Here is a 23,040-nt window from a genome sequence, read left to right on the forward strand (position 1 = left end):
TCTTGGCTTCGAGGAAGTTGCTATTACTAGGTGTCTGCGACTATAATTCATGTAATACAAATTAACAGAGGATCTTGCTAAGTGCATAGCTTGATTATGGAAGTCTGGAGCAGGGTCTGAGATTTTACACTTCTAATAAACCCCCCTGATAATCATGAGGCAGCTAGGTCATGTGCTACATTTTGAATAGCAAGGCACTTTTCCATAATGAAGAACCCCTTTCATCATCAGAGATACTTCAAGAGTTGCAGTCACGGGACCCTTGAGTAGTTACTTGACCTTGATACATTTGAGACCACATGGAGACAAAGAAGATACCAATCCAGAAGCAATAGTGGTTATGGAATGCATACACTTCCATGTATTTTTACAGTAAAAATGCATTAAAAAATCTTTCACAAAAGAAACTTAAAAAATACAAGTAGGCTATTGACTCCCCCAACCCCTGAACATCCTTTCAGGTTGTGTCATGGGGGCTGGGGAGTCTTAAAGTGTTTGATTTAATCATACAGAAGACTCACCCCTCATCCCTCATCTTATGGGAAGTGAAAGGTTAGGGAAGTAGGCTCACAAGAATCAGTTTCCAATACAGGCTACAGTAGATTGAAGAGACATCTAGGTTTCGGTTTAGCACATGTAGTTTCCCGTACAGTGCAGTACTTTCAACTCAAATCTGATGTATGGAATTTAAGGTGAAATTGTCACAGCAAAAGTCCTCAGATACCGAGCCGGGCTCAGCACTGACTTTAAATGCCCTATACCATTTCTTAAACTGAGACACATATCATGATGTTCATTCCAAAAAAAAAAAAAAAAAAAAAAATCAACCTTGATTTTTTTTTTTAAACTTGTTTAAAACCCATAGTCCATGATCAAGGGAATGAATCCATGAGTTAACATCATGGGCTGTGCTAGAAATAGTGAGAAAAATCCTAGCTTTAGAACTTCAAGAGCAACCTCCATGCTGGCTCTCAGGTAATTGGATAAAATAAAAATCACCACTCAGTAGGAGTCTTCCTCAGCCTAATTCTATTGCCAATGTATGATTTGTAGGGAAAACTCCAATAGTAGAAGTAGCAATCACAGATTCCCTGCCCTCTTTAGCTATAACATGTATATTGTGTTTGATTCAGAGAAAGAATTTGGAGAAATGTCCATATTAACTATAACTACTCGGTGTAATGTTATATATAAACCCTAAGTCAAATAAAGCTATGAACAATGTAATATTTATATGTGCATAGTGTTTTATAAAAAGGTTGGCCCACACATTGCTTTTCATCAACCCAGAGAGAGTGTTAAGCAAGAAATAAATGAAGAAACGAGAATGCAAATGAATGCTTGATTATTCATGAGCAGTCTCTCCGTGGGGAAACAATAGCCCCAACAAACTAAAGCTGTAGCGATTACTTATATAATTTTAAAACAACTTTACATACCTGATTTAGTTTACAATAAAGTATATCCCCAAGAATCAATCTGTTCATATTCAGAAATATAGACACATGTCACATTCTCCACAGCTAGACTTCTGTCATAAATTCTCTTTTATACAAAAAAAAAGGCAACAGTTGTTTTGTTTTTTTTCAAACAGGCTCTATTAATTACAATTTTAAACTCTACATACAATGATTGGCTGGTTTTCTTTTCTATTTTTTTGTTTTTGTTTTCTCTTTTTTTGCCCTCTCCCTTATTACAGTACCACAGGAACAACAGTGATTGACTGGAAAAGTTTTGTGTCTGAAGGGAAAATGCAAAAAAACAAAAAAACAAAAAACCCGGTACTACAGAAATACAAATGCTCTGTCAGCAGGGTTTGCTGTAGTGGTCCTACAGGTACAAGCAAACACTTTGGCTCAGCTAGGCAGTAATCCACTTAAACCACTTCTCAGGGCTACAGCCGACACAACCACACCTTCTGAGGGTTCAGAAAATGGGTCTACTTTAGCAAGAAAAACCATTACACTTTCCTTTGCTGTCCCCAAACCCAAGGAACAAGGTCATTTCCCTGTAGACAGATCAAGATCCACTGGTGTCATCACGTTTCACTCAATCCTTAGGACCTGGATTATGGTTTCAAAAAGTGCATGATCAACTATTCTGGGAATATGGAGCCTCAATCCTTTTAAAATATGCTGACAGAGGTTTCCTCCACCACAGTTCATTCCTCTGCTCCCACTGGGCAGAAGGCAAGCAGGGGCTTATGCTAAACACTGGGGGAGGGGACTCTTCCCACGTTGGAGACATTAACAGACATCTCCCTCATCCCAGAGGCATGGGGTCCTATATTCGGATCTACTCGGCTTCAGACTGGACCAGACAACCCAGAAGGAGCTTGTCTGTTCTATCCAGAGGCTGATGCTTTGCAATGGGCACTGCTGCAGGTGAGATGTATTGGTTCTGTGGCGGGGCCTGATGAATCTGACCCTCTGAGCTAAGGCTGGGTTTGGTTACTGGCAGCCAACCTTCTTGTTTCTGCACCTTCCTGGGCCAGGGAGAGCACAGACTGTTCTTTGACTATAGCAACTATAACTCAAGACCATAAGGTCTCTTAGTGCTGTACACTGTAGTCATAAATACCCTTCATTCGCAGTAGTACTCTTGTCGCATAGTTTGCTGAATTTTAGGCTCACTGGCCATTCTAATCCATCCTAAAAGATCCTCAGTCTGTACAAGTTTGTCTTTTTGCGTTCTGCTTTTCTGAAAACAGGTTTACAGTACAGCACTACATCACTTCGGAACAGTTTCTATTGAGTTAAAGTTAATTGCATTTACTTATAGGACATGACCAACAGCCCTGTTTATCTAGGAGAGAAAGAGCTTGCCCCAAATAAGGAACAACTCTATAGCTTGTGAAGAAACAAAATGTATATCCCTTTGGGCCAGTATTTTGGCAAATAATTTTCAAAAAAAGTATGCATTTAAAAATACTTTCTTTAATATTTTACACCAGGCACAAGACTTTTCATATATATTTTTTCCTTATAAGATTTCAGATGCATAAAATGTTCGTTACTATTCTTAGGACTATCAGGTGTCAGATGCTTCCTCAGGTAAGAAACTAAATGATTTCGTTTTGCGACCTTCCTCTTAGAACCTTTGACACGGTAAAGGTTGCAATGCTGAGTCTCAGATGCTGAGGTCGGTGCTACATTCTTTGTAAGGCCGCCTTCTCTGCTCTGGGGGATTTCGGGGGCTTCTCCCCGCTTCCAGCTTCAGACCAGCCTCCTCTCTTTCTCGGTGGCCAACCTTGTCGTCCCGGTTCCTTTTGTCCAGTGACCGCTCTCGCCTGCGCTCAGGGGACCTGGCCCTCCTCCTGTCGGTGGATTTGGCTCTCCTCTCGGGGGAGCCCCCTCTTCTGCGCTCTGGGGACCGTCTTTGATCCAGGAGTCTTTCGAGGGACCTCCGCCGGCGGCTCGGGGAGCTATCTTTTCTCCGGGTGGGTGAACGCTCTCGCTTCCTCTCGGGAGATATCTCTCTTCTCTTCTCATGCTTCTCCCTTCTTTCCAAAGTGTTGTCAGCGCTGCGGGTGCCTTCCCTGCGCTTCTCCGGTGACCTCCTCTTTGAACCATTGGTGGCTGTCCGCTCTGGCTGCGCCTCTCTCCATGCGTCGGGTGGCCGGTCTTTGGGCCGGCATGCCCCGCTGTCCTGTTTTCTAGAAGTTCCATTCCAGGTGTGATGTTCGTTGGGTTGTTTGCTGTGCTCCCTGTTGCCTTTTGGATCCTTCGCGTGTGCTCGCTTTTCGGCATGTTGTGATGATTTGTGAAGTTCGGGTGGGTAACTGGACTCCAAGGCTGGATGCGGTCTGTGGTCTGGCGGCCCCGGCCTCACTTCCGGAACACCTTGTGCACCGGTGGAGGGGCCGTTCCTGTCGCTGCTGGGGTCTGTCGGGGAGAGAAATACGAACAGTTTAATAAGAAGGACCTGCGGCTCCTGGCCCAGTTCCCTCCCACACTTGACTCATTAGTCACAACAAACAAACAACTGTTAAAGCAGTCAGTCAATCAAAGCCAACTGAATCGTGGTTAATTTAAGTATTACTGCAACTAGTTAGGATTAAAAACTAGCGCTGTGGCTTTCAACATCTAGCTCACTGTTCCCCTACCCTGAAGACATACCATAGGAGAAATTATAAATGGGTTTAGCGTTTAAAGGCAGAACTGCAGGAGTCTGTCTAGAGGTACCAGAATTGCCCCACCTGTCCCACTACTGCTCTTCTTGGCCACCCATCAGCCCTTTCCTCACCTCCGCCTTTCTTCTGTTTCCCTCTGATATTTTTATTTGAAGAATACCTGTTCTGTTTAAAATTAACCTAGGACACAGACCTGGGGTGGGGGCACAAGACAAGCTTTCCTAGGGTTACAAATAGTCGCTGGCTTATCTGGGTGGTGATCTAACAGCGAGGGCAGTTCCTTGAGGATCTGTTCTGTTATATGAAAAACATCCTTCTATTTTAAAAACTGACCCAGGGTATCGGGAAAGGGGGTCTATCTAGACATTGCACAGGGCAGGTGTTAACTCTCAAATAGGACACCCGCTTGAAGGTCCATTAAACCACTACTTTTACATTGAACTCTTTTGTCTACTTTCAAGCAAATTAAAAAATACAAACAAACAAGGAACTGTGTTCAAAATAAATTTTCTGTCAGATAAAAGCAAGGGGGATAGGTTGTTTAGGTGCACATTGTAAATTAGTTGGGGCTTCATCAAATCAAGAAGTTTAAAAGGACCTTTCTTCCTGATGTGAGAAGAAAGAGCTGTGAAACCATTGGACTGCCCCTATTTCACACAGGTATCAAGGCATCTAAGGCTAGACAGCTCGGGACAAGTCCCATTTATCGTTTAACTATCTGATCTGACACTATAGCCATTTAAGGCAGCACCTTGAGTTTATGAGCTCCTTTGCAAAGCTGCATGTTTTGTTGTTCTAAAAAACCAAGTTTTAAGTGCCTGAGATGCTGTGCTACAACATGGGGCACAGGGCTTTAAAAATATGCTATACGCTAGCCAGGCTAACAGGAACAAAAATGTGTGTCTAATGAAGGATTTCCCCAAACCCGGAATGTAGGCAGGGATGTAGCTTACAGCACGGGTCCTCACACCTTTGTTCTTTTTCGGTGTGTGTGTGTGGTGGTGGTGGGGCGGCAGCTAACCCTTATTTTGGGTCAACCAATCTTTCCTAAACTTTGCCACTATGCTGCAAACTTTTTCTTTTTCTTTTTTTTTTTTTTATTTAAAAGTGGATGTGCTATATGCCAATAAAGCCGTATTTGCAAAAGTAGGCTGTGAGCAGGATTTGGCTCATGGGCTGCAGTCTGCTGAGAGACACCTGAACAGCCGGGGAATCTCTTGTTCCTTACCCACCAGGTAGAGCATCCAGATGAGGCTCATGCTCTCTAAATGCTAGATAAGCTACCAGACAAAGACAAAGTCATTGCACACTTGGGGGAGGGAAGCACTTAGGCAGCTAACATAAACCTAACTAGACCCTTACTTGTAGTCTTAAGACAAGGGGGAGCAACACTTCAACAGGTCAGCTATGTACTTACAATTCAAAGAAGGCAGGGTGCTCAGAATGAATTGCCAAACATACCAAGATAGAGCTAAGCAGAAGCAATGAGGAAATGAGGCCACAGCACAGAAACACCTAGTATTGATTGAGCTACAAACCGTAGTTTGATTATGGCCCATAAGGTAGAAGCAAGCCTCCCCGAGCTTTTCATTTCTCATACATGCAGCGATTTTAGGAGGGATCATCGCTGGAGGAGGGAGGGCCCAGCACCAAGAACAGTCAGAGAGAAGGAGAAAGAGAGAAAGAGAAAAAGTTCAACATTTAGATTCCCTATAACAAGAAAGAAAAAATCTTCATTTGTTAACATAGGGCAAAGAGAGTTTATTCGTCCGGTCAGACAGTCTAAGGCGACACGCAAGGCTGCAGAGACCGCAATTGGAGCAATGGCGTTTCTTTTAGACAGCCGTAAGATGACTCGAAAACCCAAGATGATAATGCATCCTTTTGGTTTTTGTTTTGTTTTGTTTTGTGTTTTTTGTGTTTTTGTTTTCGAACAACTGGAACAATGACAGGCTGGCATAGGAGAGCATTAACAATAAACAACAAAAGAACAAAGTCCCCTCCTGCCCCACCCCAACCCCCATACCGCGGCAGTTAAATTAAGTACAAAAAACTCATTACAAAAATAGCCTCACAGAGAAGCAGGTTCCAGTCAAGTCAGAAAAATAGTGGAACGTAACATATTATAACCCATTTGTAACTCTAATCAATAGAATTAGAGAGATTTAGTCCCAATGACGCATGGAAACAGTACAGCAGCACAGCCCCGGCATGGTCAACCCTTTGTGGAAAACCATTCACTTCAATGATCTTTATTTTTTTAGCCCAGAGAACATTTGTTAGTGTTGGATTTTCATCCTCAGTGCAACAGACATAGGTTTGGAGAAGATACACAGGTTACTGACGATGACTCTCAAATGAGGTACCACATCCAACAGAAGCATTAGGGAAGACAGAAAAGGGAGACATGTTACACAGTTTCAGTGGCATCAATACACCTAACGGTCAGAAGTCAAGCACAGTGTGCAGCCATGGCACCTCGTGTTGTCACCACGGTTCCCCCTTACCTCAGACCCCTCATACAGTGCACTGGTACCAACACCTGGGAAGGCAGCCCTGCAAAGGGGCCCTTCTCCTCCTTGAACTATGTCTGAATCTTTGAGTATCTCATTGTGCCCAAAATGCATCTGGGAATTGTGCAGAAAGACGTTCAGAAAAGAGGGTGATAACAGAGAAATCCCGAATAAAGGGGACCAATGTATATGGGGATCTTTCAATCACAGTTTCTATAGAAACTTTTGTAGACCTTTGGTTGGGAAAAAAAGCCCTACATCTAGGGCATAGCTTCCTTTTTTTTTTTTGTTTTTTTGTTTTTTAAATTTTAAACAAGAATCTCAAATAAATAGGACATAATTATCACAATATACAATATTTTTGCCATCAGAACACTAAGCTAGGTAAAGAGCATTGCTGTCTACTCAAACTATGTTTAAAGACATGACAGAGGACCTCTACGTTTACCCGGCTTTCCTCATAGGAAAGGTATAGTAACATTGTTTCCCTCATGGTGAGCACTGGGAATCTACTCCATTCTTTATCATTAAAAACATATGGCTAATAGATCAACATTTGTTTGTTGTTGTTGTTTGTTTGTTTGTTTGTTTGATAGTGTGGGCTCAGGTGGTCTGATTGGGGTAAAAGACGAGTTCAGAGGGACAGAGAACTGTCATATACAGAGTCTAAACAAGGTGAGCAAAGCCCCCCCCCCCACCCAATATTCCAAAACTTCACGCCTCTTAAAGAAAAACAACAAAAACGAAACGGAACAAAAAACGAAACAGAGAAAAACAAACAAAGAAACAAACCCAACTAGATCTTGTGCCTCATCACGAGTCAGGAAACCTGCTTCTTTAAGGACCGTATAGTCATTTGTGCTAACAATTGGAGCTGAGAAACAGTTTGGCACAGTTCAAACAAACATTCCTTCGCTCTTGGTTGGACCAGACAGGATGTTCTCTCTGATTATCAGAAAGGGGGCTATCAAGATCTCGTCTTAGGCCACGCCCCAGTCCACGTAAGCAAGCAAAAGGGTGAAATGTGTAGAGATTTCAGAACAAGCGAGGCAAATAACCACATGGTGCAAGAGGCTGGTAAGACACTGGTGAATAGGGAAACAAAAAGGGCTTTCCTGTTGCCGCTCTGGAGACAAGCTCATGGAGTCATGCCAGGGAAGGAAGGGATGTTTTCATAGTTTGACCCACCATATTCTGGGACTGAGCCGTCTCCCCGCCGCAGAAACAGACGGACCCTGCGGCCGCCATTCTTGATCAGTTCTATGGCCCGAGAGTGTTTCATGTTTTTGGTGGTCTCACCATTGATCTCTAGAATTTCATCGCCAATCTGCCGAAGTAAGAGAGGAAAAGATGTGGTCACACCAGGTCTCCATAAGCTATGCAAGTCTCTTGACTTAAAATTCTCCCCCCTTCATTGACTCTCACACACACATCAGGCATATTCCAGCCTCTCTCCTACTGCTCAGGATGGAGCCATGAGAATATTAAACCCTCATGGCAATTAGATTTTAATGAGGGAAAGGCAATTATAGGCATGCTATACAAGTAGTACGTTACATAATGCTAAGTGCTGACGGAAGCAAACAAGCTACCAGGAGAATGTGAGCTACCGAAGAGGGAACTGCAGCACGGCTTCCATTGAGAAGCTCCATTCTCTCACCCCATGTAGGGATGCTCATTTACAATCATCTGTCCTCTGGATGGAGGTTAGAACTGGAGACTTGTTTCAAATCAAAAGAACATGGTAAATATGATAGGATGTTAGGTCAACAGTTACAGAAAAATTATGTCTCCCATCTTTCTTACCCTCATTCTTTTTTCTTTTTAGTCTCCCATTCTGATGCAGGTTATGGGGTACCTGCTATGGTGAATGTGGCCCCTCAAGGCCCCCATGTTGAATGAAGACTTAGAGCAATACTATTAATAAGTAGCTGAACGCAAGTTAGCTAGGTAGCAAAGAACATATTCTTGAAGGGAACGCAGGGAGAGTGACCTGCTCCTTTCTCTCTGCTTATCTCCTGTGAGGTAAGGGGCTTTAAAGCTACACCACACATCCCTCTACCCCACTATAACGTTCTGCCTTCCAGACAGGAACTAAAACCTCTGAGACGTGTGAGACACAATATGCTCGTCCTCATTTTAGGCTTTTATGTCTGTAGTCATCTGGTTTCAAAATCTGACCAATACATCACTAAGGACTTGCACGGTAAGAAAAAGAGAGAAGACTCCAGTCACAGGCTGACAGGCACCGAATCTTGAAGACAACCCAAGAATGAGCTCCGGAGAAACTTTCTACAGACTCACCTAGGTGCTGTGCAAAATCAGAACTAGGCCAGAATCTGACTCACATACAGCTTATATTCTAGAAGAAGAGGGGAAGTACTGGCTTTGGAATCCATGTCACATTTGCCGAGTAATCACATGGCCCATCAGCCCCTGCAGCTCAGGCTACAACTGAGAGATGAAAACAAGCTCACGCCTACAAAGCTCAAGGGAGCACGGGATAAACGTGCCTTAAGAGCTATGTGCCATTGTAATGATGCTAATTCATGCTATTAGAAACGGCTTCCTCCAAATATTTATCATTTTTCGCTGTTTAATTCTTGAAACTATGCTCTGCTTCCCCAGTCAAGAAAAGGCTGTTAAAAACTGTCAGTCTGGGACCAATGAGATGGACCAGCAGACAAAGGCTCCTGCCACAGACTCCTGCCACAAGCTGAATCTGATCCCAGGATCCACAGGGTGGAGAGAGAACGGACTCCTGCAAGTCGTCTTAGTATTTTCCATGCATTTTTATGGATACGTAAACACACATGAAGCAGAATAACATATAAAAATAGAAACAACAAAAACCCAAACCACTTCAGATTGAAAGAGGAAAAACAAGTATAAACAGTGTATTAAATTCCTCACTTTGGCTTAGTGTGTGGTCTGTCTGTCTTTCCAACTCACATTTCTTCCTTCCCTGATGACATCGTTTACTGCAGTGGCTCCCTATGTGTTTCGGGCTTTTTTGGCTTATTTAAATGAGATGATTTGCCATTTCTCCATTATCTAATCTGCACAGAAGGTAACATTTATCCATAGTAACAAACATTAAATAGCTAGACAACAGAGGGCCCGTATAGGTGTCTTTTAAATTCTCAGGCTAGGTAGGCCCCCACCTATGCCATGAGCGTATGCACAGCTGACAACTGCTATGAATGTGGCCTAACATAAAACTGTAACTTACTCAAAACTCCGTGAAATTTATTGTTGACAATTTTTAAAGCTTCATTTCGAGGTCCCAAAATGTGCATCATCGACCTTATAGATGATAATGTAGATGAAATGATAATTTCAGAAGGTTTGACACACCTATAGCAACCTTCAGTGGCAGTGCTATGGAATTACTGGCCCCATGCTGGGGTCGAGGCTTGACTGGGAATCTCTGAGGCTAAGGGAAGGCAGCTGGTGACCAGTTAGAGAAGGAATGAGCTTTCTACTCAGAACCTACAGGGCTACTCAGATTCCCTGCCTTCTATGCATCCTGTGTCTTGTGACAGGATGTGCCTACCATCAAGATTATGCACAAGGACAATGAGATTGGCATTCAGAAAACACCTACTTTACTATGCCCGGAGTAAAGTACAATCCATGAGACCCATCTAACTTAGTCGCTATAACTAAGTATGCGTTAGGAAGAAATCTGTGGCAGGAGCCATCCGTTCACCATCCTGCAAGCTGTGGGCAGTTTAAGGAGAGTCACAGAGGATGCACTTAAAACCATTCCTGCCTCCCCGTCACTTACCCTCATCTTCCCACATCTTTCTGCAGGACCATCCTCTGCCAAGCGCAGAACATAAAGATCCATGTTATATTCTCGGCCCCCTCGAAGACTAAAGCCAAATCCCTTGGCCCCTCTTTCCAATTCCACAGTGTAGAAATCTTGCTCCTATTTGAAGAAATTGAATGCAGTCATTCTGGGGGAATTCAGATCCATGCCCATTTCTCTTAGTGACTTTGTAGAAAGGCAGAGAGGCTCCACCTGCAACTCAGTGGTTCCTGTTTGTTAATCATCTTTATCAATCTTTGTTCATCTGAGGTGTTAGGAATCCTGAATCTGTAAACAGTCTTGAGCACTCACATGCATGCATTTACAATGTTTAGTCAGTTAGGCTACAGTTGGCATTTGAGGCAAGAAAATTCTTTACTTAGTAGAAGACCAACCACTGGCTGAGATGTTGCTAGATGCCTGATACCTGACAAATGCTAGCAGTGCCCAATGCCAGCCTCTGTAAATGAGGGTCTGGTGTGCATTCTGTTGGGGGAAAGATCATGACTAACTACTGAAGGCATCAAGAAGGCCAGTAAAAAAAAAATAAATAAAATTAACTTTGCATCAGCCATGTCTTTCAAATTTGCACCACTGACTGTTATTTGGGCATTTCCAAGCCGAGGACAGGGCATGCACACTAGGGGTCTTATCTGAAATTCACTAGCCAGAGAAATGTCTTATATGAAAAGACATTTTCTTGACAGTAACAGGGTTTTGAAAACCATGAGAAGCGAGACACTAGCTGCCTTGTTTCTCTGATCACTGAGTCTGTGACAGCCTTTCTTTCTTCCCCCTTAGAAAAGAGGACCTAGAAATATTTTTCAAAGGCAGTAAAAATAAAATGTCATTTCCTAGACAATCAAATATGAGTGTGTTCATCTGGTTAAATCACTTCGCAAAAAGATTGTTTATTTTCAAATATGTGTTTTTAATTTTTTTAAAAAAGCTTCAGGAAATGAGTAAGAGGTTCAGAGAAAAAGGAGAAGCAGCCCTCACCTGTGCAGCCTGCGGTCCTTTGAACTCAAACTGAGAATCCTGCTTTGGTTTGGTGGTGGTCCTGCCAAAATGAGAGACACAAATATGACAGCAATCCAAGGGGAAAAACAAGAAAGAAAAATCAAAGACTGCCATTCCTCAGGTGGGATCTACTTTATCCCTTCAACAATGCAGACAATGACAAAGAACCCAAGCCACCTCTGACCTTGTTTCCTGGGTCCCCTGCTGAGAGGGGGCATGAGTGGTGGTGATGGTGGCAATCTTCTCAGCATTAGTCAGCAGCGTGGCATTTGAGGACTCTGTAGGGCAGAGCATAAAGACATGAAGGTCTCTGAGAAGACATCGAACAACTGGGAGGCATGCAGAAACCCTGGATCTAGAGCCTGACTTCCCTGCCTCCATTTCAAATAGTTGACTGAAATTTCTAAACAATCAGGCAATCAATGATTCCTCCTGAGGTCTACTCTCTTCCTCACCTGCCAGGTCCCCACAAACGTAGCTTACAGGAATACGTCACTCCTGCCCTGACACTGAACGACGGCAGGAGCCATCAAAATACTACACCACATTGAAGTTCAAGAATTTTATAGGGTGATGATAAATGGCTTCCCTAACAGTTCTTGCAATTTATCAGCTATATTTGATTGAGTCTGTTTGATCTCCTCATGTGCGTACTAGCATCTGAAATGCTGGACCATCTTATCAAACACATGTAAGCAACATCTGCTCTCTTCCCCAATGGAGCCCAACTGCAAACATGGGACTCTTGACAAACCTCACTTAGTATCTCTCATGAAAGATTCATTCTGAAACCTGCATTAGGAATACCCAGTGTTTATAAATATAAGCCACATAAATCATGAAGCCACCTTAATGTAATGAATACAATCATATTCATATGTAAATTGACTTTCTTCTCCACTAATCAAATTCAAAAGCAACTAAATTAATCTCTCGAAGGTTGGAGGTACGGAATCTGAAAATACGAACGGCACCATGTTCAGCACACCCACGGGTTCGTAAAGTCTAATCACTTGTTAGCAGTGGCTAGTCATTCTCTATCTACTAATCATTTATTAGTCCTCTCGTTAGAGCAAGCCAGGCATCAGCCAGCCGTGAGCAAGCCCTACTCTCGGTGTGATTTTTAAACTGACTCTGGATGTTCTTTAATCAGGAAAGTACAGACTCACTGTGGTTGTGATGGTCTAGTATTAGCCTGTACAGCCCACTGAATTTGTGGGGCACCTGGGAAACTCAAAGTTCCCACAAGCCATGATCCACAGCAAACAGTTTAGCATTTGCTGAATGCAAACACCCATCTACCAGGTACAACAAGGTTTCTGTGAGAAAATATTTTAAGTATTTTAAACCTAGAAACCTGGAATACATCTTTCTCCATTGCATTCATGGAACAAAAGACAACCCATTATCCCAGCCAATGGCGGTCTGCCTTCTGTTTGCATTCCTTAGCATGTACTCTGCTTATATCTAGCTTCTGAGAGCTTTATTTTTTGTTATATACCACAAGTTTTGAGATTTCAGACCCAGACTGCTTCCCCCATCATTTTGGTACAAGCCTTATTTTTCTTATTTGGTAAAAGGAGCTCTACCCTGTCTTGTGGATGAAGGGACAGAACGTGTGTTTCATAGACTACCTGGCACATATGCACTGGGTGCCCAGCTTACAGCTGCTCCACCTTTGGGCCTTACTTTCTAAGGGGGATCCTTGAAGTTGTTTAAAGTCTCTGGAAAATGACAAATATGTTTTTCTTTTTTTAAACAGTTTCTCTAGTATACCCCAAAGCTTATTATTATTTTTACAGCCAAGGCACAGACTCTAACTGGAACCAGAGAATTGCTTCTATATCCTAGTTACTTAGCAGGGCAGTGCTTTCTATCATCTGTCCTTATCAAATATTTCTGTAGAGAGCAGGGAACGAGTGCGTGGCCAGAAGGAACTGCCATGTGAAACAAAGGAGAATGTGCTTAGGCTAGGAGCATCTCTTAGGCTGCTCTCTGTCTGGTGTGGTGACAATGTGCTCTGAGTCCTCCGAGTAGGGAGGTGGTGACATGTGCTCTGTGTCCTCTGAGGAGGTGGTGCTCAAGCTAGCTGGCAAGCTGACACCCCAGTGGTTGCAAGGTCAGACTGCAGAGTCACACCATCATGTTCTGCATCCTAGGCTCTGCAGCTTACTGGATGGGGTTTAAACAAAGCGATGTAAGCACCTGCTGCCTCGGTTTTCTTATCTACATAAGAGGAACAAGGCAAGTCTTTAAGGACATTGATGCAATGATTATAATTAAAAAATAGGATAGTGCCTGACACGTAAATATTAGCCAAAATAATTAGACAAAATAATTATGTGAGGTATTACTTATTACTGCCATTGTCCTAAGAGCATATTGGTGAATTTAATTACTGCTATCAGGAGACTGGAGGACCACTAGCTCATTTATATTACTTCCATACCAGGGCAGCTAACCTGGAGAACCACAGTGATAAGTCTAACTGGTATTACATAGAACAGATTCGCTGTGCCAGTAGAAGACACAGAGATAGCACCCCTGTCAATACCCAACGGAACACTTATGCCCAAGGACACCGGGCTCTGAACACCCTTGATATTGCTCATCATCATTCATTGCATAAAGATGGGAAATTATGAGAATGGGCCATAGTAAATTCATTATTGAGACAACAAAAAGAATGTTTTCTTGTAATTAGAGTGATTATAAGTGCTGAATGAATTCCTTTAGAATGTCTGTGTGTTGTTAATCGCCAGTGTTTTCTGGGCACATCAAATCCTATTGTCAAGCAGATTTTCTATTCTGTTGTTTTCATGGTTTGACGGCACATGATGATCCTGCACTACATTTATAAATAGAATGTCATCAATAATTTTCCTTCAGTTCTTCACTTGGCGATGTCTCCCAATGCAAACTGTTTGGGTGTTGAAGCTTAACTTTAAGCATTTAAAACACATTAACACTTAATATGCTGCTCTGAGTCTCATGAATTTTCCTCATCCCATTGTTTGTGTTACTATTTATTTATAGTGTGCAAAGCCAACACTGTACCTTGTAGATTCATTATGATAATCACCATTAAATATGATAATCAATTGCCACAAAGCAGGCAGACTCAATGAATGGCTCTCTTTACAGATGTGGATCTGAGGCACTGAAATGTAAAGAATATACTCAAGGTCTCCCAGGAAGCAAGAGGAGATGCTGGGAATTGAACCCAAGGCTTGCCTGCCTCACAGTTCATTTTCAAACTTATTTGTCTTATATGGGAATTATATTTATCAAGAAAACCACACCCAATTGGTACATTCCTTTCAAATAAGCAATACTTTAATTTTACTCCACGACTACCAGTAACTTCACTAACGACCATCAATGATTACTTAACATATAGCATGGTCTGTGCTGCCTACTGCATTTTACAGGCCATCTTCAGAGTACCAAAATAGTTTAAATAGGCTTGATTTCCAGTACGCTTTTATAATATCAATAAAGTTATACTTATTTTCTATAAACATTTAAGTCTTCATTTGGAATTAAACCAAAATTATATCTGCCAAAACACTGTCCAGCTTTCAGAGATACAGCCCATCATCAGAAATATATTATGGCTTTAGGCCCCAAACATGACAAAAAGGTATCAAAGGGCAGAAACAGGAGCATGGGTTTCCCTGTCCTCTAACAGCAATGGTAGGAGGGCGTGTCACACTGCATATGACTGTCACCACTCTCAGGTAATGAGCAGATTGAGCATTTCGATGACAAAAAATCTAGCGAGTGCCTATATCCTTTATTAAACAGCATTTATATCTACTTTCACTCCCCCTGAGGGATGAAGACAGATAATCCTCACTTTTCAAAGCAATCACACATCTTGAAGAGCAAACCCTAGTTCTCAAGGCACAGTGGAGGGCTATGCCAAGCTCCTGACAGGAGCAACTACCTCAAGTTTCAACTTCCCTCCATGACAAATAGTTACTCTACTAACTTCATTCCCATGCTAAAATTCTTATCTTCTCTCATGAAATGTATGCTGAAAAGCCAAGCAAGTCACCAAAGGATGCAATGGTTTTTTAAACACCTTAACATGCTCACACATATGTACCAAGTATCTGAATACATTGCAAAACCTGAATCCCATGTATCCATGAAAGCGTTGGAAGCTTTTTGCTATTCTCCTTCTTCTCCCCAGGAAGCAACAGAAACTGGATGGCTAAGCTCTGTCTTATCTATAAGTAAATACTTTGAATAACAGTGAAACGAAATATTAGTTCCACTTTAAGCATATACATATTTTTATTATCTTAAACTGATTCCACATTAGCTAAGCTCAGTTAAGTTCTACTTTGCCTGATTAAAGTCTTACTCCCACTTACACAGGCATTTCTATGCAATACAAATATACTTTGATTCTGAAAATTCAAGCTCAGATTCAGTATGCTTAGCTATCTTCTGGGCCGTTCTGGGTTGTCATTATATATTTAGTAACCCCTGCTTACATACCCTGGCAGAGGCCCTTCCTCTACTCTACCATCTATCTTGATCACTACCATATAAAAGGCAGAGAGGAAAGGTGTGTGGTCCGCATAGATCTACAAAGATAAAGGTAATGTCCTAGAGGTTTACTGGACAGATAAGGAAGGGGGAAAATAGTCAGGGAGACTAGAGAAAGACTGAGGTATCTAATGACAGGAACAGAGAACCAGGCAGCAGGAGCTGAACAATTCACCTAGGGCTGTGGTTCATGTCTGTAATCCCAGCACTCAAGAGGCTGAGGCAGGAGAATCTCAAGCTGGGGGCAGCCTGGGCTATACCATGAGACCTTGTCTGCAACAAAAGAAATAAACTAACCAAACCAAAGATGTGCATCCAGGGGATGCTTTTAAGCATTGCCCAAATAAAAAATAAGGTAAGCGGTCATTCTGTGCAGGCCCAGGGTTTCTGAGGCATGGGATCACCATGGTTAGGAACGTCTCTTTGTAGGTACCATCAAATAACGGGGCTTCAGGCTATTTAGTACAGTGAACATTCAAATGGAACATCTGAAGGAGACCACAGTTCCCTAGCCTGAAGAGCTCCCCCTTTACCCCATAAACCTGTCCTACAACTATACACAGAAGAAATGGAACCAGCAAGCTTTCTCCCCATCACCCAGTAATGGCTACTCTTTTTTTATATGCTTGCACAATTCTCTGGAATCTAACTCCCTTGCCTCGGGCTTCAGTTTCAGACCCTTTATTGCAGGAACATCACACGTTCCTCCCTAAGAGGTGTGACTGCCTTCACCCAGCACCTGACACCACACGTCACTTAAGTATCTGGCAGAGAGTTTTATTATCATGGCAATGCTTTCCTGAAACATCATGGATAAAATCACATCCTTAGAGAATCCATTCTGCCTTAAAAAAAAAAAAATCAATCAATCATGCCATATTTTTATTAACTTTGTTTACTATCTAATCAAAGTAGGATATAAGTGTTAGTTTTTAAAAGGCCTCTTAACTGGCAGTTATTAGTGGACATTCTATATCCATCCATCCATCCATCCATCCATCCATCCATCCATCCATCCATCCATCCATCCATCTATCTATCTATCTATCTATCTATCTAATCATCATTGGTGTTCAGGTTTTAGAAAGTTTATTGTATACTATTTAATCAGGTTGATTCTCAGCATACACGCCGTAGTACAGGCGGCCTCTCCTGACTTCACTTTCTCCAGGTGCCTGCTTTAAGGAGTTGCTCCCCCTGCCTGAGTCACTCTCCTCACATCTTGCCTGCCCAGTGTGGTGCCACTAACTTACTTCCTCTCCTAGTTCTTTGGGTTGGCACTAAGAGCTCCCTATGACATGTAAACCTATCTCTGTACTACCTTTTGGCTCTCTGAACCATTTCCCCTCTCTTTGTCTGGCTTCCCTTATGTGCTTCGTTTAGAATCTAGGCTCTGCCATTTTGTGATCAGTTTTGTAAATTGCAGTAACTTTCCAGAGAGGCAAATTAGTGAAGTAGCCCTTGCATCAGAAGGTAAATTACAAACCATGCATTTAAAGAAGGTGACACATACAACTACTTAAGGAGCTACATGCTGCCCTCCACAATGGGCAAAGGGTATTTCGTAGGACAGAGAAAGCTCTCTGCTCTGAGAATACACAAGTTTTAAATCGTGTCTAGTTTGAAATTTACTGAAAAGCTCCATCTCCACCTGGCAACTTTTAAATCATAAGTATCATTTTCCTACCAACTGGCAGATAGAATATTCATTTAAAATAAAATGTCCGACTTTCTAGATCTATGGCATACCGTTTTTCATCTCGGGAAACACTCATACATTTTAGAATGTAATTTATTTTATAGAATGTATGGAAATAATGGGGGAAAACCAACTAAATGTTTTTGAATAAGTATTAGTTTCTTCCTAACATAAGGCTGGCTTAGTGAGACCAATTCTCGGGCCTTAAGTGTACAAGCAACCTCCCCTTACCAATATCAGCACATCAACTTCATTTTTGCAAATATGAATGCTGGTATTTTATACTAAGTCACTTTTCATTGTGGCGGCTGCTCTGTGTCTTGTGGGATGTTTAGGAATATCCCAAGCCTTCACCCATAAGAGGACACTGTACACACTGCAGGCACAGCCAACTGCAGAATGGCCACGGGTGGAAAAAGAACCAAATAAAACGACCCAAGTAAACAAGAGCACTTCAAGTTTAATGTACATGACCTGTCAAACATATAGACATCCAATCTTTCAAACCAAGTAGGCTATGACCTAGGAACTGGTCATTAAATCAAAAGTATTGATATGTTCTTTTATTTTGAAAACAAAAAACGAAACAAAACAAAAAAAAAAAAACAGTTTTGCCTCTGCATTGCTGTTAGCTAAGTTTTGTGATGTCACATTTCAGTGATTGTTGGAAAAAAGAAAATGTAAAAAAAAAAAAAAAAAAAAAATCAAAACCTTTCAGCTACCCTATCAGTCTGTCATTACTCCCCACAGCCAAATTTTCCTATACCTCTGAAGACAAGAAGAGCAAGGGAAAAAAGAAACAGAAAGCTGGAGATTTTACCGTGTGCATTAAGGTGGGATGGCCAGGCTAGAGGATTAATTAGTCCTCTAATTAGTGAGAGTGAGAAGGAGTTTAGCAACAATGACTCTGGTTCGTCTGATAGGCATGTTCAGTTAGGATGGGTAAAGCTGCCTCGAGACCAAAATCAAGTGTTCAGTTACTCACGGACAATAATGGGGGAAGATGAGAGAGAGGGAGGGAAGGAGGGAGGGAGCTAGAGAGAGGGAGAGAGAGAGCTAGAGAGAGGGAGAGATAGAGATAGATAGATAGATAGATAGATAGATAGATAGATAGATAGATAGATAGATAGATAGATATGGGTATACTTTACCATCCCCGGGGATGATGCGGAGAGTCACTGTGTTGCCCGCTTCTTTGATTAGGTTGACAATGTCAGAATGGGATTTGTTGGTGATGGAACATCCATTTACTGCCAAGATCCGGTCTCCTACTTTCAGCTTGCCACAGCGGTCAGCAGGGCTCCCCTCAATAATCCGACCTATTTTGTGAGGCATAGCCACACATGCATTGCCTGCTTTGGTATTGAGTTTTATTTTTTTTTTAAGTTATGTGGGAATATAGTGAAGGGAGGAGAAAAGGGTTGAAAAGGGAAAGAGAAGGTTAAGTGTTAATTAATTAAAGCATCAAGCAAATGTTATTAAAGGAGAGCGTTGTGCTGATGGTCAAAACATTGGCAATACTCAGGGTGTCTAAAAAGCCACAGCTCCGAGTCTACAGTTCAACGTCACAGTCCTTTTTACTTTAAAATGATGGCAAAACCCCAGCTTCTCTCCTTAAAACAATTAGAATTTGGGGTATTTGGCAACTTGAGTCTTGAAACCCCAAAATAACTTGGTGGCCGTTGGTTTATTTTGGGGCTGTACATATAAACCCCAGAGCTGGGGTGGATGCTTTTATCCATTCTGTCTTCCTGCCACTTCATTTTGCCAACTGTTATTAACGCTTCTGCCAATGTTTTGTTCTTTCTCCATTTACAAAAATAATCACTGGGCTTCTGGGGAGGTTAAGAGTCGGCTAGCATTAAAAGTTCAATGTGAAAACACAGAGTGGAGCGACACCTTTGCTCTATGTACGCTGATGGAAGCTTTAGGAAAGGCATAATTGTAAGAGATAAGCCAGGAGAGCACCCAGACAGACGCTTAGGGATCCATGTTCACTCAGCCCAGTCAGGAGCTCTCAGGGAGGCCCTGGTGGGCTCATTAGCCTGGAGCCTCTTCCTGCCTCACAAGCAAATGCCCTTAAAGGGACATAGTGAAAATCTAGCACCTACTCAGGCTGAGGACAGCAAAGCAAAGCTTGTCTCAAGTCATTCCCTTGCTCTCTTCCTTTAATCATCTGTGTTGACTCACAGACTTACAGGCAGACATAATAGGATAGGAAACAGGGTGGAAGGGATCTGCAGGTTTATTGCTTGCTTGAGCCACTCTGCAGGGCAAGCTGTCTTTGAGGGGTGCTCTGGTATAAGCAGGTGCTTGTGTGTTGAGTTCCAATGTGTGCCTTTTTTGTTTGTTTGCTTTTGACACAGGGCTTTAGTGTTGAACCTGCCTGTCCTGGAACTAGCTCTGTAGACCAGGCTGGCCTCTAACTCAAGAGAAATCAGCCTGCCTCTGCCTCCTAAGGGCTGTGCCACCACCACCTGGCTGAGTTCCAATGGTTTTTATGCAGACTTTTAGAATTTGTCTTCTCAGAATTATCAAAACAGCGACACTGTTGGGCCACCTTTTGGAAATGGTAACAAAATTAATATGGGGGGGGGTTGGGAGGGGGAAACAACAGAGTCAACTGTGCAGACACCTTCACTATAATTCTGACCTGAAGGGGAAACTATCTGAAAAACACACTGACTCCTTCAAATCTGAATGGAGGGAGGAGTTGACTGAGTCTGTGTCACTAAGTGGAATGCCAAACTCAAAGAATTTTAAAAAGCCAAGTGAGCTGTCGTGAATGCAGGCAGGAGGTGCAGCAGAAGGGGTCCACATGGGACCAAGGTCCAGAGTAAATGCAGCTCGGCTCTAAGGCCAACCTGCAGGACAAGGATCTCAAACAGCAGGCATGAAGAAAGGCTCTGCATAGCTCAGCAGTCTCGCGAAAGGTGTTAGGGAAAAGTTCAATTTGTTGATTGTAAGAACCCAAGGAAAATAATCAAAAGATCCAACCGTGAGTGAAAACGTTCAATACTCTTCATCCACACTGACAGAGCCTGTCACCTGACTGACAGAGCCTGTCACCTGACATACCTGCGTTTTCTTGCTGGAGCCTGAAAACAAGAACTACGGTAAAGCTCAGTGTGCTCTGGGGTACACTGGAGATTTGGGGTGGAAAACAACTTGGGATTCCCTTCCCCGTTTCTGGTTATCTTTAAAGTCGGCAGAAAACTCTTTGGGGGTAATTTAAAAAGCAAAGCAAAATAAAACAAAATGAAAAACCAGTGCCTTGATGGTGGATCATGCGTTGGGCCATGCTGTGATGACTTGATCTTCGCAGCGCACAGAGGAGCATGTTAGTAATGGGTGGTTACTGCACTCACACATGGGCAGACCAGGCTGAGTGTCCCCTTTAGCAAGAAGCAACTTATCAAGACTAACTGGAGACAGAGTGGGTTCTATTGGCTCAGAATGTTAAAAGGATGTAGCCCCTTCTTGACTTCAATGAGTTGCCTCTGGCCACAAGGACCTATGGGGTTGAGCCATTTGAGAGAAAACTGAAGCCTGTATCATTACTTTTCCTGTCTCCTATCACTTTCCAGTGTGCTCTGGAGATGACAAAGGACTGAATCAGAAAGGATTCGGGAAGGAGGGGCACACCCACTGCAACAGGAGGAGACTCAGAGATTCAACTGGTTTCCTGTTTGCCTTTGTGAATCCACCCAGGAGAGGTTAATATTTGGAGAAGATTACAAAACATTATCCATAGTCAGTAAAACCCAAGACCTGAATAAGACCCCAAATCAAATGACTCTGCGTTGGGCTAGATTCTAAAGCAACAATAAAGGGCCATTTAAAACTTCAGGCAGCATTCAGGTTGGGACAGAGAAAGGCCATATGAGGTGGGGGGAGATTCACAGGTCATTTTCTTACTTCTTACACCTCTACTTTTCCTAGGCATTCTTACCAACATCTGCTGCTTTTAGAAATCCTTAGGACTTTCTGAGGCCATTGTTATTAATATCTTCTACTTAGGAACTTTCTCAAGTCTTCCGCTAGCAAACATTGTATAATCCTTTATACTACCCAGGGGCAGCTATTCAAATCTGACATAAATCTCCTGTGTACTTGAAGCTGTGCATGACCACACATTTAGAAAGAAAGCTAAAAGCAGGCAGTGGGGAAGGGGACCCAACAAAACCTACCAAATAAACTTCATCTCCAACTAAGACTTTAATATATGAAGCAAAAAAGCATTCAGGCATTTCTGCTGAGAGCTAAGCTCAGAGCCACTGTCAAGGCAGTAAACATCCTAAACTGGGACTCCATCCTGGGCCCTTTCTAGCACTCACCGAAGGTTGTGCCCGCTTCGGGTCTGCTCACGGAGGACACGATGACAAACCCAAAGCCCTCGTTCTCCCCACGCCGAATCTCCACATCATAGGGCTGCAGCACAGCGCTCACCACACCGCTGCCCCCGCCGCCACCACTGCCAATGCCACTGGTGCTGCCGCTGCCAGAGCTCACAGTGTTCAGAGAGTTCTGGCTGCCTTGCGGTGTGCGTTTCTCCTCCGTCAGGGACGCGGGCTGGTTGCTACTGTGGTGTGATGAGGCTGGTGAGGGCACCTCATTCTCTGCTTTGGGGACTGCAAGAGAGATGTGTGTTTAAACCATTTGATCCCCAGAAGATGGACCCAGCCACCACACTTCCAACTTCCCCGCCTGTAAAAAAAAAAAAAAAAAAAAAAAATCAAGACACGAACGATCGTGCCTCGACTCAGAGAACTGCCACACAGGCATGAAATGCAGCCTTGCTGTGGAAACATTAACAGTCAGGCTCTAGGAAGGCAGACTATACACACTGACTCCCAAAGGGGACTCCTAAATAGTCCTGTACTTAGGAGGCAGATGGCATTTACAGGGTAGACAGTATAGTGACAATACCCATAATGCCATTCAGTCTACAGCGACATCCAGTTCTGACTTTCTCCTGTGTAGGAAGGAATTGTGAGAGGCCTCTCGTCTGAGCTCTGCCAGTGAAGGCAAGGATTATAGCTCCACAGGCTCCCTCACTCGCAGATCTCCCCTCCTCTGCCTCCTGACATGTTTGCTCAGTGTTTACTTCTTCATTGGGTAGGAGGCTGTGAAGGGTTGTACCTGTAAGACTCACACAGATGGATTCATGAGGAACCATGGTAGGCACACTTAACTGCTCGCCCCGGTTCCCAGCTGTAAACATCTACTCCAAACACAGAGCTAGAGGCACTGGCTCCCTTCCAACTTCAGTCAGCCTTTCCGTCTTGCTGCCTCAGCAGCT

At 42.9% G+C, this 23,040-nt stretch overlaps 1 protein-coding gene across 50 annotated transcripts in view; it reads right to left on the reverse strand.

Annotated features, from left to right (window-relative positions):
• Positions 1-334: 334 nt before the first annotated feature.
• The window catches only part of Magi1 (membrane associated guanylate kinase, WW and PDZ domain containing 1), a 608,477-nt gene continuing 585,771 nt past the window's right edge, over positions 335-23,040 (reverse strand). For 18 of the 50 annotated variants that reach the window (XM_006505586.2, XM_006505584.2, XM_006505581.2 and 15 more), the window contains 7 exons: positions 22,076-22,369; positions 18,890-19,093; positions 11,664-11,757; positions 11,459-11,519; positions 10,436-10,579; positions 7,834-7,972; positions 335-3,884 (listed from right to left, as the gene is read on the reverse strand). In XM_006505586.2, the coding sequence (XP_006505649.1) occupies positions 3,130-3,884; positions 7,834-7,972; positions 10,436-10,579; positions 11,459-11,519; positions 11,664-11,757; positions 18,890-19,093; positions 22,076-22,369 (1,691 nt within the window). In that variant the 3' untranslated portion in view covers positions 335-3,129. Of the gene's footprint in view, positions 7,973-10,435; positions 10,580-11,458; positions 11,758-18,889; positions 19,094-22,075; positions 22,370-23,040 lie in introns of all 50 variants that reach the window. The other 32 variants (XM_030255176.1, XM_006505600.2, XM_006505588.2 and 29 more) reach the window with 15 other exon arrangements.

The sequence above is a fragment of the Mus musculus genome, chromosome 6 (assembly GCF_000001635.26).
Source record: "Mus musculus strain C57BL/6J chromosome 6, GRCm38.p6 C57BL/6J".
Classification (NCBI taxonomy): Eukaryota; Metazoa; Chordata; class Mammalia; order Rodentia; family Muridae; genus Mus; species Mus musculus.